The 14,763-nt window shown below is 46.7% G+C and overlaps 1 protein-coding gene across 4 annotated transcripts in view; it reads left to right on the plus strand.

Annotated features, from left to right (window-relative positions):
* FCRL6 (Fc receptor like 6) overlaps positions 1–14,763 on the plus strand; it is a 34,229-nt gene that overhangs the window by 6,609 nt on the left and 12,857 nt on the right. For 2 of the 4 annotated variants that reach the window (XM_057727311.1, XM_057727337.1), the window contains exons 2-4: positions 6,348–6,515; positions 7,293–7,424; positions 12,501–12,565. In XM_057727311.1, the coding sequence (XP_057583294.1) occupies positions 12,523–12,565 (43 nt within the window). In that variant the 5' untranslated portion in view covers positions 6,348–6,515; positions 7,293–7,424; positions 12,501–12,522. Of the gene's footprint in view, positions 1–6,347; positions 6,516–7,292; positions 7,425–7,939; positions 8,070–11,142; positions 11,161–12,500; positions 12,566–14,763 lie in introns of those variants that run through there. The other 2 variants (XM_057727321.1, XM_057727330.1) reach the window with 2 other exon arrangements.

Below are 14,763 nucleotides of genomic sequence, written 5' to 3' on the forward strand. Positions count from 1 at the left end.
TTGCTAGAGGGACTCACAGAAGAGCTATTTTCCTCTCCATTTTGGTTTACTGCAGTGAAAGGATACAAATTACAATCAACAAAGGGGAAAAGCACATGGGCAGAGCCCAGGAGAAACCAGATGGGAGCTTCCAGTTATGCTTTCTGAGTGGAGTTGCACGGACAGTGCTTAATTCTCCCAGCAGCAGAGTGTGACAACACATAAGAAATACTGCCAGGGTGCTTCACCCTGGCTGTGGTTCCAGGGTTTTTGTTAGGGGTCCATCATGTAACATGTAGGCAACGCCTACATAACTGACCTTAGCTCCTCAGTCCCTAGCCCCCACAGAGGTCACATTGATATAGAAGGCCCCAAGCAGCCTCAGCATATAAAACCAGGCATTCACCATGTCATTTTGTTAGCATAGACCATCTGGCCTGGCCCAAGGTCTCAGAGATACAAAGGCACTCTTCTTAGGCAGGATATTCCAAGAGCTTAGAGGTCATCTTGCAGGAGCTGGTCCAGGGGCAGTCCTTAAGGTCTTGGAATGTATAAGATTGGGGCAACCCACGCCAGGTGAATTAACCCTTTCCTGCATGTTACCAGATGCTTTATGACCATCTGGGCATATGCTATTCCCTTTGCCTGAGATGATTTGTTCCCCAGCTCTGTCTAGCTCCCAACTTCTACCCCCACTATAGATCTCAGTTTAACATCATTTCCTGGGGAATGGCATCCAGCCACCCCCACGTGTACCCACACATATTCCCAAAGCATCTGTCCTTCTACTTTGCAGCCCTTTGCTCACCTATAACGATTCCCTCAGTTAACTTCTCTCTTTCCGACTAGAGTCTAAGGACTGTGCCCATGCCCGTAGCATCCAGTCTGGCACCTGGGTGCTCGATAAGCACGTGGCAACTGACTGACATGTCGTCACCTGCCTGGGTATCTGCACATAGATGCAGAAATGGGAAGAAAAGAACAAATTTAGGGGTTGTATAATCTAGTGGGGAGTACGTGCCAGGTGTACACCCCTAAGTGTGTATGCAAAGATGGATACGTACACTTAGAAAAGATGCAATGTATAAATACTTACTGCTGGAGTGATTAAAGAGATAAGAGGAGTACATCTGGTAAATTTCACAAAGCTGGACCTTCAGTGAGATGCAGAGTGTGGGGTCAGATAGCCTAAAGTGACACACAAATTTGGGTGTTACTAAAAATACACATGGGGCTACCTGGGTGGTGCAGTGGTTAAGAATCCACCTGCCAATGCAGGGGACACAGGTTCCATCCCTGCTCCAGGAAGATCCCACATGCTGCAGAGCAACTAAGCCCATGCGCCACAACTATTGAGCCTGCGCTTTAGAGCTCATGAGCCACAACTATTGAGCCCATGTGCTGCAACTACTGAAGCCCACATGCCTAGATCCCGAGCTCTGCAATAGGAGAAGCCACGGCAATGAGGAGCCTGCACAACACAACGAAGAGTAGCCCCCACTCACCACAACTAAAGAAAGCCCGTGCACAGCAAAAAAGACCCAACACAGCCAATAAAATTAATTAATTAATTAATTAATTTTTAAAAATATACGTTATGTGTCAGGTAGCAAGTCCACATAGGAAAGCTTAGAGAGAGATGGGCAACATGAATGGGTGGCAGTGAGGGAGAGGGAAAGATGTAGGGAGTCAGCTGGCATGAGTGAGGCAAAAACTTCAACCAGTGGGTAGCAGAAAGCACGTGGTTAGATGAAAGCGGTGAAAGGGCAGCAGAACCTCACACCAATGGGATCATAGATGGTCCACAGTGTGGAGTCACCACCGGCTTCCAAGCAGAGGACATGTCACTAGGTTTCAATTTTCTTAAGTTACACAGTGAGAGGATGGCCCCATTACTTAGCAGCAGTACTGTGCTTTGTGATTTAACGCTGCCAACGTGAGACAAGGTCTCACCGTGGCTGATTTTTGAGACTTTTCAGAAGAGAAAAGTAAGAACATTTCCCTGCTTGCTGGAAGTTAATGACTTCAATGCTTTGCAAAAGAAAGTGAAAGGGTTGTTAAGTCAGAGTGCTCACCCTCTGGGCTTGCAGGTTATGATTTTTTAATGCTTCTCAGATGGGAAAGGACCTCATGTGTGTGTCATCCCTACATGCTAGGGACGTGTGCCTTTCCGATGGCAGCTGGCACCGGCTCCTGCACACCCACTGCTCTGGCTGATCCACTGGCGTCACATTTTACATCTTGGGCTGTTGACCCAATTCAAAGGCCTACGGGGTGGTGACCGCTGGTGCTACATTCAGCCCAGCGCCCCAGTTTTTCCCCTGACTGTCCCAAGGCCAAGGGGTACCCCGTGAGCTCAAACTTTCCACCTCATTTGCATCCCCACTCCCCAGCTCTCTCTCCCGTTACATCCATCCCCTTACCTTCAAACTTGTCTCTTTTCTCCAAATAGTGGTTGATTTGTTAAATACTGAGGAGGCAAACAGACCATGTGGCATATTCTCCTGTAAGTGGAGGGCATGGTGTGTGCCAAGGAGGGGCAGTGCCAGCGACACCAAAGACAGCTCCCACCAGGGGAACACGCAGAGTCCTCTGAGGCTTTGAGGCCACTACAAAAGCCAGAGCATCCTGGGTCCCAGGCTCTCCTGGCTGGCACTCTCCAGCTAGAGACCCTGATAATAACAGACCAGCATGGGCACCCAGGGAGCCCTCTCCTGCCCCTCACAGGAGCCTTCAGAGCTCCGTGGGACTGGGCAGGGAGAGTGCCCTGGGTCTCCACACTTTGCTCTTCAGCCCTGAGGTCCTGGATCTGGCCTAGTACATGAACTCAAAACCTCCCAGGAACGGAAGGAGGCTGGGAGTGCATGGAGAGCTCTAGACCCATGCAAGAGTCAGGCTGCCCCCTTGAGAGCTTAAGAGTGACTCTGAACCCACCCCAACCCACTTCTGCTCATCTGATAACCTGGAAGCCACAAAGGAAGTCAATTGGTGGGAGGAGGGGAGGATCAGAAAGGAATTAGGGAAATCCAAATTAACACAAGAAGATATGATTTGATATACATCAGGTTGGATGCACACACACACCAAATCTCAAAATAACCAAGGTTGGCGAGGCTAAAGGGAAATGAAAATTCTCACATTTGCTGGGGGATGTATAAATCGGAACAGTACCCTTGGAGAGTAACATGCTGAGCTCAACCTGAAAATTCAGCCACTTCACTTTTCTATGTATATTCTGGGCAAAGTGAGCAACCTTGAAACATGCATGTGAGCGGCCTTGAAACATGTATGAGGCTGTCCATTTTTTCATTAACTCAACACAAATTTACTGAGCACCTTCTTTGTGCCAGGCACACTTCTAGGGGCTCAAAAGTAAGCATGAATAAAACACAAAAATCTCTTTTGAAGTGTGTATGCAGCATTGCTTAAACAGCCAAAAACTGAAAACAATCTAAAAATACATTGTTAGGAGAATAAACACTGAACTAGATATACAGGCATCAACACAGATTTATCTTGGAAACAATGTTGTGTGCGTAGGAAAGAAACCTGCAGGATGATTAGGTACAGAACTCCATTTGTATATTTACAAAAACAAACAATACTATACATTGTTTATGGATACATACACATTATACAAATAAATGGTTTGGATACACCAAACTCAGGACCTTAGCTGCCTCCTAGAAGGCAAGGTGGTGAAAGAATAGGAGAATTTCAAGTGTAACCGGAATGTTTTGTTTCTTAGAAAGAAAACATCTGAAGCAAAGGTATAGGTTAAAATGTTAGCATTGTATATTTTGGATGTTACGCATATAGATTTTTTTTTTAGTAACCTGGGTCCTTTTCGGTGTTAGCTCAAGATGGAGAAGTTTTTGTTTTGTATTGTTTTCAAATTTTAGAAAAGATTTGGAGGAGAGGAGAGAGTGGAAATTGCCGCTTTGAAGAGCAATCTGGCACTATCTAGTAAAGTTGAAGAGGCATCACTATTATTCAGAAATTCCGATTTTAAGGTTTTACCTTAGAGAAACTCTCAAATATATGCCCACGGAGACTGTACAGATGTTCTTTGCAGCAGTGTTTATTATGGCCAAAAATTGAAAATGGCACCATTATCGATCATTAGAAGTATAACTAAAGTTAGACGGATGAACTACTGTGCCACCTTGGAAATGACAGATAGAGTCACCTGTGTCAGTGCGGCTGCATCTCACAAACCATGCTGAGGAACCCGGCGAGTGGCAGAATCCTCCCACAATAGAATACCATGTATATAAGATTTTATGCTGACAACGCTATCTGTTGTTGATGGATACACACACATGTAGGGAAAGTATAAAAACAACACGGGAAGGATCAATACCAAATTCAGGAGTTAACTCTGGGAAAGAAGGGGGGAGAACAGAACTGGGGAGAAGCAGAGGGGGATCAGCTAATTCCATGCTACTTTATTTCTTTACAAAAGATGCAAATATGAAGCAAACATGGTGGGTACCCAGATGCTTCTTATGTTATGTTATGCTTTTCTTAACATTTATATCATTGCACACACGCGCGCGCACACACACACACACACACACACACATACACACACACCACAGAGGGTGGAGGGAGAGGTGGAGGTTGGGGGCAGAGCCTCCGAGGCAGAGGGAGCTGCAGATGAAGGCTGCATGGAGGGAGGAGGAGCTGCGGTCTAGCCGAACTGAAGTGTCATCCTCAGCAAAGTCAGAGAAGTGGGTGGTTTCAAATGAAGCCGGAAAGAGAGACAGGGCTTCCCCTGTTGGGTGTTATAAGAAAGGGCATGTTTTATTCTCGGTGCAATGGAGAGATGTTGGAAGTTTTAAGCCAAGGAGAGTTTGCACTGGGTTTGTTTATATTCTGTGTAGGTCATGTCTTTCTTCTCCTGTGAAATGCAGGGGAGGGCAAGAGCAGAGGTGGGAAAAGAATTAAGAGGCTTTCACAGAAATGCAGACAAGAGATATCAGGAGCTCCAGTATAATGGTGGCAGAAAAGATGGGCAGAATTAGGTGGATTTGAGATATATTTTGGAGAGGAATCAATAGAACCGGATAATAGAGTAGCTGTGAGGAATGACTCAAGTTTCTATCTGAGTAACTAGTGGTGGTGCTTACTAAGTTGAGAAAACATGGGGAGGAGGGCAGGGACGGGGAGGAGGGCAGGGACAGGGGAAGGGTAGTTTGTTCCCAGCAAGGAGAGGGATGAAGGGTTTTATTTTGGATATGCTAAGTTTGAGATATTTGTGAACTACCCCAGTGGAGGAGGAGAGCCACCAGTTGTATATTAGGGGTCAAAGTCCACCAGAGAGGTCGGGTCAGGTCAGGAGATATAAATTTGGGTTTGCCCTACACTATCTAAAGCCGTGGGACTAGGGAGACAGTGTAAACAGTGAAGAGAAGTGATGGGAAGGGGAGGGGAGGGGAGCCCAAGACTGAACGCTGAGGACCCCTACATTCAGGATCAGGAAGAAGAGAAGGGTCCAGCAAACAGACTAAGAAGGAGTGGCCAGGGAGGTAGGAGGGCGCTCAGACAAGGGGGATGAGATGGATGCCAAGAAAGAAAAGTGTTTCGAGAGGGAAGCAGTTCGGCTGTTGGAAATGCTGCGAGTAGCCAGATGATGAGAGGCTAGCCGCCCAGGAGTCACTGTGGCTGTGACAGAGGCAGGTCGGGGGTGAGGTGGGGGCTGACACCGGATCACCCAAGACTGAGGAGTGCGCAAAGATTGCAGAAGAGGAGACGGGGAGTGTGGGCGGCTCTTTTGCGAAGCTTGGCAGTAAAGGGAGAAGAAGCCCAGGTGGAAGCTGAAAGAGATGAGGAAGGCAGAGGGCAAGGTTTGTCTGGTTTGAGATGATACTTGGGCGTGTCCTTAAGCAGATGAAAAGAACCTAGTGGAAAGAGAAATTGGTGGTGGGAGGAGCGGAAGGAGTGAATGCAGGGAGGAGAGGAACGAGAGTGAAATCCAAGCTGCACAGTGAATGCAGCTGAGCCCGGGTTCTAACTCAGGTCTGTCTGATTCCAAACAGCATGGTCTTTCCCAGATACCTCATTGCCTCTTTTTAGTTTTTATTTGCTCACGGGCATCCAATTCCCAGGGTCCAGTGCACTGAATCCTTTAGCACCACCTTCTCTAAGTACACAAGTCAACAGTCTTCCCATTTCCATCTGGGTTCTGTGTCTATGCAGGGAACTGGAGAAAAAAATAAGCAAACTGAAGAAAGTGAAATCTGACCTATTTTATGCATTCTGCATAAATGCATGAAATAGATTATGTTTGACAATGGTGAACAGGCAACCTCAAAAAATTCAATTTGTTGTTTTAATTATATATGCTTTTCTTCCTCAATCTCCAGGGAAGAATGTGCCTGCATCCATTTCCAGCTGCTTCTGTGGAGCCATTCCCTAATTTCTAAGGTTGCTTTTGGTGACCACAGGCTTCTAGGCTGCCCTATCTGAAGCACAACTGAAAAAAAACTTTAACATGCTAAGTAGGAATATATATGCAAGGAAGAATGTCATGGGTATGTATACAATCAGAAGTAAGGAAATACAGGTGGGGGTGGAGTTGTGATTCAAAGAAACATAGATTAAATGGGAGCACCGCCCCTCCCCTCAAAGAAGTTGATGATCTCCCATTGCCAGGAAGGAAGGAATAGGGGGACTTACTGTACTGAGTTATTTGGATACTAGGCTAACTCAGAGACAACCAAGCACCTTAGGCAGGGAAATCTCACCCCCAGACCCACTTATTTATGAATCAGAGAATGGAGTGGGGGTGAGAGAACCTGAAGAAGGGCAGATCAGGTGACGATTGAGCAGAGCCCTCCTGCTGGCTGTTACATACGCAGGACCAGTAAGCGGGGGGCCTCTGCTGTATCTCAGTCTCCATCCCACGCACATTTGTAGAACCAGGCACTGAATACACAGCAAAGAACAAGACAAACATGCCCCATGCCCTCTGGGAGCTTGCAGTCCTGTGGAGGGAATGCAAACAAGAGGCGATTACAATGCCAGATGGGTGTGCTGAAGGCTGAGACAGAGGTTATGTGCCCCTAAGCCAGCCTGGGGGTGGTCAGGGAAGAGCTTCCATAGGAAGAGTTTCATAAATTGAAATCTAAGACATGACTGGGATTCAGGCAGACTGACGGTGGGAGCAGGCAGTGGGGAAATAGTAAACGATGGAAATACAAAGCACGCATACACCCGACACCCGTTATCCAAAAGAGTCATAGGAGGGGAACAGTTTTGCACTCTGGGACAAATCAGAGTCATGACACCCAGGTTTCTGACTTTCACAGCTAGGTGGTGAGTGGTACTGCCAACCAATACAGGAAACACCAGAAGAGGACCAGGTTTGAAGGCAGGCGCTGGATTCAGTCTCAACACACTGAGCTTAAGAAACCTCTGAGACCTCCATGCAGGGCTCTCAGGTAAGCAGTGTCATATCATTTTTTGAAAAATTTTATTGGAGTATAGTTGATTTACAATGTTGTGTTAGTTTCAGGTGTACAGCAAAGTGAATCAAATATACGTATACATATTTCCACTCTTTTTTAGATTCTTTTCCCATATAGGCCATTACAGAATATTGAGAAGAGTTCCCTGTGTTATATATAGTAAGTCCTTATCGGTTACCTGTTTTATATATAGTAGTGTATATATGTCAATCCCAATCTCCCAATTTATCCCTCCCCCTGCAGTTTCATATCTGAATTGCAAGGTTATACCCTGCATTAGAAAGACAAATTTGGGAGTCTTTGCATTAGATGTGATCATTTAAACCATGGGCACAGATGAGACTATTGAGAGACACTATAGAGTGAAAAGAGAAAAGGGCCTGGACTGGGGTCAGAAGAACTTCTTTAAAGCCCCTGGGGGAGGGAGCAGAGCCTGCAGAGAGTGGGGAGGAAAACGAGGAGATGTATCCTGGTGTCCCAATGTTTAGGGAAGGAGGCAGGAATCAGCGGTGACAACGTGAGCATGAAATCAAACAGAATGTGGACAAAAGCCCATCCGTTGGATATGCTGGAGGCGTGAAGGAGGCAGAAGCCAAACTGGAGTTGGTTGAGGGATGAGTAAGAGGGGAGCAAAGGAGAAGGGGGGATGGCAGAGTACACGTCTCTGCTTCTCAAGCCCTTTCGCTTTGTGGCACATACAGAAAACTATCTTTAAACGGAACTTTGGGTAATTGAGCAAGGCTGCTCCCCACTGGAAGTGTAGCCCACCCAGCTGCCCCGAGGGCTGACAAAATTAATATCTTATAACACCTGTAACCATTCGAGACACACCAGTGAGTCTCAGAACGCCGACTGGGAAGCACCACCATATTCTACTCTTTGAAGTAGAGTGACTGTGAATGGGGCTTGTGGTGGGTGTGGAGTTAAGAGAAGGGTTGCTGGAATGGTTTGGTTTGGTTTGGTTTGGTTTGGTTTGGTTTGGTTTGGTTTGACAAAAGAGATTTGACCATCTTTCAGAGCATCTTTCAGAAAGATCCAGTTGAAATGATGTGACCAAATTTACGGGAGAGAAAGGTTCATGTAGCATTGGTGGTACAAGGCTCCTAAGAAAATATGTGTGACCCCAGTTTTAGGTGGAGGGATGAGTGTACAAGATATTGTGTGTGCAAAAGTGTAATCCTCTCCACGATACTGGAAATCAGTGTCATTACTACCTTGTTAGAGATTTAAAATCTGAGGTTAGTGATATTAACCCACTCCCCCCCAACCCCCATCCTCCACTTAGTAAGCAGCAGAACCAGAATTAGAACCCAACTCTTTGACTCCAGAACTTCTAACAATTATACTTTGCTGTATCTTGAAACTTTTACTATGCTAGGCCTAGAGACACAAAGATAAATTAGACTTGGCTCTTGGCTTTGGGGAGATCACAAACTGGAATTAGAGAAAGACAGTAAAACAAATACGATACAGTCTGATGAAATAGGATAGTGGAGGCATGAAAAAATGCTTTAAAATGCAAAACTATATTGAGTGTATGCCTGTCTCTTCCTGAGCTCCCGGAGGCAGGGGTGGACAGGGCATTGAGCAAGAAGTAAAAAATAAAAAATAAAGCTTGATGGATAGGTGGGTGGGTGGATAGAGAAGGACCTTTCAGTATTAATAAAGATGCTCTCGTCAGGGCAGTTGTCCATGTAGCCACTAGGGGTCGCTGCAGACCTGATACAGAGTTTCCCATCGGCCCTTCCAAGCTTCTCCAGGTGTCTAGGAGGGAGAGGGTAAGAGGGTGAGCGGATGCCTCAGGGTGCTGTCTGCCCCCTGCAGGCCAGGCTCAGAGCTGCGTTCCCAGGCTGGCTTCCTGGTCACTGGACTCCTGGTCTTTACAGCTCCTATCCTAAATTCTAGGCTTTTGATAAATTTCCTCAGCCCTCTCTTTCAAATATAACTCAGAGAAATGATGTCAAGTCTTTCCTTGGGCTTCCAGTCCCAGCTAGGGATGTGGCTCCAGGCCCAGCAGGCTTCATGGCTGAGTACTTCCGCACAAATTACTTCCCCTCTCTGAGCCTTACCAGTACAAGCTAAGGTTGAGAGGAAGGCTCTGGTGGCTCAAGGCTCCTGCACTCCTTTCCTCACAACAACAGCTAATCGTCAAGCTCTTCTCACTTGCCAAGCATTGTGCTAAGGCTGCAATATTGAACAAGGCACCCACTAGCCACATGTAGCTCTTTAAATTTATTTTTATTGTTTTAACTGAACTTTTATTTTACATTGGAGTGTAGTTGATTTGCTGGCTATTTAAATTTAAATTAAGTAAAATTAAGTAAAATTCCCTGGTGGGCAGTGGTTAAGACTCCATGCTCCCAATGCAGGGGGCCCAGGTTTGATCCCTGGTCAGGGAACTTGATACCACATGCCGCAACTAAGAGTTCGCATGCCACAACTAAAGATCCTGCATGCTGCAACTAAGACCTGGCACAGCCCAATAAATAAATAAAATTTTTAATAAACATAAATTAAGTAAAATTAAAGACAATTAAAATTTCAGTTCTTCGGTCCCACCAGCCAACCACAAGTAGCGACATGTGGCTAGTAAGTGAACTGGACAGCCCGGAGAACATCACCCCCACCAGCACTGTCTAAGCGTGTCTCACGGTTTTATCTCCTTTAACCTTCCTAACACCCCTGTGATGCAGGACTAATCGTTTGTCCACTTTAGAGCTAAGGACTTTGTGGTGCAGAGAGGTAAGAAACATCACCAAGCTCTCAGCAGATTAGTATCCAGAGCAAGGATTTAAGCTCAGGTGGGTGTCTCCATGCCCAGAGCTGCCCCTAACCACAGCTACCTACCCCACTCTCGCCCCTTACCTCCTAGGGCTGGGGCTGAATCCCCCCACTCCCAGAAGCCATTGTCCCTCAGCACTGCTCCCCCGCCAGCTGACCCTGAGGAATGAGGGCCCCTGGGCTCCAAGCCCCTTCTGGCTGAGAATCTCCAGTCTGTTATACGCCCCCCCTCCTTTTAGCCCTTCATTTCCCTTAGCATATTAGTATGTTGGGTTTTGATTCCACCAGCCCATCTCAGTCTTGATTCAAGGTCAGCCTGGGTCCGGAAGAAGTCTAACCTGGGAGCAACCCTACTTCCCTCGAGTAATCTTCATCCCCAAGAAGCGGTGTGCAGCCCCTTCAGCTCAGAGAGCCAATTTCACTAACACCTCTGAAGGTGTAACCAAATCTCACCCTGCAGGGGTGGAGTGAGAAGTGGGGGAGACTTCACACACTCAAGCTGCTGGAACCCAGTGAAAGTAGAAGCAGCCAGGGGCCAAGACTTCAAGGGTTCTGCCTGCAAAACACCTCGAGTGCTTGCAAGCTAGACCACTTGTGGTTGCCCTGTCTCCTACCTTAGCTGCAGCCCTGCAGGGCTGTCACGTTACGCTCTACACCTGCAGCTGAACAAAGTTAAAGACAGCTCAAGTCGGGAGATCTGTTGGAAGGAGAACAATAGAAGAAAATGTGTACATGTTAACATCTCAAGCTGACCCAACAAGATATTCAATTCCAACGTTACTTCCTCACTCCTTTTACCTCTCTCCCAATCAACCGAGTCTCAAAACAATTGCCTGGCAGGCCAGGTTGGTTTCCCATTTCCACTGAATCAGAGAATCTCGGGCAAGAAAACTTAGAAAACTCACCCTCTCCATTCCTGCCTTCAGCAGTAAGCACAGCAAATTCTTTCCAGACTCTACGAAACTTCTCACCTAAAGAATTCCAGGAACAACCTTACCGTCAGAAACTGCTTCCTGGTATTTTACCCAACTCTCCATGCTTCACCTTAAACTCACATGTTCAGTCTTCAAAGGATGTGGGGGTGGGAGAATGGCCACCTTCTCGGTTGAGAGACCAGTGGTTTCCAGTTTTTATCTGTTACAAGTGACACTCCTCGGAACATTCTTGCAGCTGCCTTTTGATACACACACGTGTGCATATATCAATACTAGGAGTGAAAATGCTGGGTCATCAGGCAGACATACGTTCGGTTTCAGTAGCTTCTGCCACATGCTTTTCCAAAGTGGCTGTATCAATTTGTATTCCCTCTGGAAGTGTACGGGAGTTCTAGTTGCTTCACATCCTTGCCAGCACTTGGCTGTCTCTAGTTCTGGCCATTCTTCTGGGGGGTGTAGTGGTATCCCATTGCAGTTTAAGTTTGCATTTCCACGGTGATTTATGAAGTCAAGTTCCATATCCTGTGTTTATTAGACACGTGCATATCTGCTTTTGTGAAGCACCCATCCAAAATATTGTCCTATGTTTCTAGTGGGTGGTCTTTTTTCTTATTGACTTGTAGAAATTCTTACATAATGGATGTGAGTCCTTTGTCAGCCATATGTATTGAAAATACTTTGCCTCCCTGTGGCTTGCCTGTTCACTCTCCTACTGGTGGCTTTTAACGAACGGTTCCTCTCAAAATAATAACCTAACCGTCTTAAAGCCTCAGATTCAGAACCTCCAGCCCCATTCTACCCCAGCCTCACCAGTCCCCGATTCTCTCTTGGACTGACAGTCCTGTGCACTCTTTTCACGATTCCACTTCTCTGCCGCACTGCAGTGTCCAGACGCATTTCTCCCCGAAGAAGAGGCACCTTGGAGAACTAGGCGTGGCTCAGGGTGGGCGGTGGATGATCTTAGTGCTTCTAGCACTGTGCTACCTTCCAGACTAGGTGATGCTGAGGCCAAGCAAGTTCTAGCGGTCTCTGGGTCTTTCCATAGCCATGTCCCACCCCAGTTCCCAGCATGAGCTTTTTCAAACCACAGAGAGCGCCAGAGGGCTTGCTAGTGGTCACATGACTCCTTTATGCTTCACGGCCAAGAAAATTCATTCGTTTAACACTCCTTCTACCAAAAAAGAAATACCAATTTGAGCTTTTAGAGTTTCTTCCCCACTTCCTGTATTTAGATTATCAAGTGGTAACACCACCCAGGTCAGAGGGGGTCACCCACCCAGCCCTGGGCCTGTGGCCTAGATGCTCTCCCTGCCAGCCTCATCCCTGCCTTCAGTCTGCCCTAGGTTCCCTCCTCCATGCCCGGCCTCATGCTGCTCTGGATGGCTGCGCTGCTCTCCGGTAAGTCACCCAATGTCAGCATTCTCTTCTGGACACCAAAGACTGTGAGTCATTCCTAAGATGCAAAGTTCCTTATTTCACCTTTCCTAGTTCGAGTGGGTTGATGGCTGGAGCTTGAGACGAGTGCGTGTGCATGGACGTGCTCGAGAGTGATGGGGATGGAGACGTGGGGGAGTCCTGGTGTTTCCTATGCCATTTCCCTGCGTCCTTGGAAGGGCGACTCTTCGATGTCTCAGAGCTAATTCAAGGAGGCAGAAAATCACATGCTGAGGCCCAATGACATTTTTACCCTGTGAAATCGGGTTAAAATATCCATCAGGACTATCTTGAAAAGAAAACGATATTATAGAAGGGAAAGAGGCTGCTGGGGTGTAAGAGACGAGATCAGGGAAATGGGAAAAAAGCAGTTCCATGCATTTTGTTCAGCAAAAGGAACAAAATATGGGGTTTTACAAGGAGATACATTTTTATGAAGCCTCAGCTTTTTCTTAGGACCAGTCAACAGTGACTGGGCTTCACGCCTGGCCGAGAGGTCTATGCTCTAAATGTCCAAAGCCCTCTTCAGACTGACCATTCCTCTTCTGCCTACATCCTCTCTCTACTGGGGGGGGGGGGGGGTTCGAATTTGGGTCTGACTGGTCCATGGGGACTGATATGAAGGTTCAAATCCATTCTTCTGAATCTATATCTCTCTCCTTGATCTGCGCACCCCAGAACCTGTCACCCACTCCAGTGACTGAAGGCACTGGTCTCCAGGCAGAGGATTGCTGGGGGTGGGGGTTACTTGGCTCCCGCAGGCTCAACTCTGTCTCAGCTACTGTCACCTGTTACACTTAAAAGGAAAAATCTAGGCACCTAGTTCACTTCGCTTTACGGTTTCTGTGTTGACTTACTTTTTGTTTTAAACTTGGTCCAAGAAGTTTGTTTGTTTATATGTTTGTTTGTTATTTTCACTGAACAAGAAAAGCAAAACCATTCCTAAATACACTCACTTCTTGGACAGAGTTTGTGGGAATTTAGCCGCTGGGAAGAAAACACCTGATCTACTCAGGGCTTTTCCTTCCCCGATATCACTGTGTTACCCTGTGCATTCTATGAATGGCCGTTTGGACAAGTGAGAAGGTCAGTGCTCACATTAGTGCAGGGATAGGTTGGCCTCATGCCTGGATACACTCCAGATAGGAGATTCCCAGGGGCAAATCTCTTCCTTGTGAACGGAATAGCCCTTGGACTTGACTAGATAAAGTCTGAGCTTCCCAGCATCTGGATGGGAGAGAGCAAAGGAAGAGGGAGGCAGAGTCAGTGACTGGCGGACTAGTGGACAGAACACGGGGCACCCAGGCAAGACTGCGTCACACCTGATGCTCAGGACTCCAGAAAGCCAGCCTAAGGTTCAGAGCCCACCGCTAAACTTGTAGGAACCGAGTTACTGTAAGCGTAGAGCTGCTGTTTCCTCTCAGATGCTATTTCCTTTCAGATGTGGCCAGAGAGACAGAGAAAAAAAACTGAATATGGGCCTTGTAGTACATACATTATCTCATATAATCTTCAGGACGTTATAGGGCAGAGGTTTTTTTATCCCTATTAAACAGTTGAGCAAACTGAGGTTCAAAAACATTAAGAAACATTCCTAGAATCACCCTGCTAACAAGAGCAAAGTTACCCTGCTAACAATGCAAACCCAAGTTCATCTGATGTCAGACTCCGTGTTTTCTCCATTCTACATCACTGCCTCTAGTCTGGATATAGTTGGATCCTGATCAGGTAAAACTAGAAAATAAAATTCATTTAAAGTGCCTGGCAGGACATGGTCACACAATAAGAGGTGTCTATTATTAGTTCTGGCTATCAGGGATTCAAGAGGCTAGGAGCCCTGACATTGAACATGCTGGTACGTGGCTGTACTCTAAAGATGTATGTAAAGTTTAGGAAATGAACCTTGATCCTCCTCTGAGCTGTGCTTTAGCCAGTTTCACTCTCAAAACTGGAACCCAGCCCCCGTGGGCACACACAGCATCTCCCAGCTTCACGGCAGCCGCAGCTTGACAAAGCAGCGTGTTCCAGTGTGATAGAACCCGATCATGACATAGTTCCCCATACTGAACTGAACCCTGCCTTTCTGATGTAACTTCCTTGAATTTGTTCCACTTCTGTCCTGTGAAGTAACAAGTCTCTCCCTTCTTTTAAGCTTAGCCCAT

This window comes from Hippopotamus amphibius, chromosome 1 (genome assembly GCF_030028045.1).
Source record: "Hippopotamus amphibius kiboko isolate mHipAmp2 chromosome 1, mHipAmp2.hap2, whole genome shotgun sequence".
Classification (NCBI taxonomy): domain Eukaryota; kingdom Metazoa; phylum Chordata; class Mammalia; order Artiodactyla; family Hippopotamidae; genus Hippopotamus; species Hippopotamus amphibius.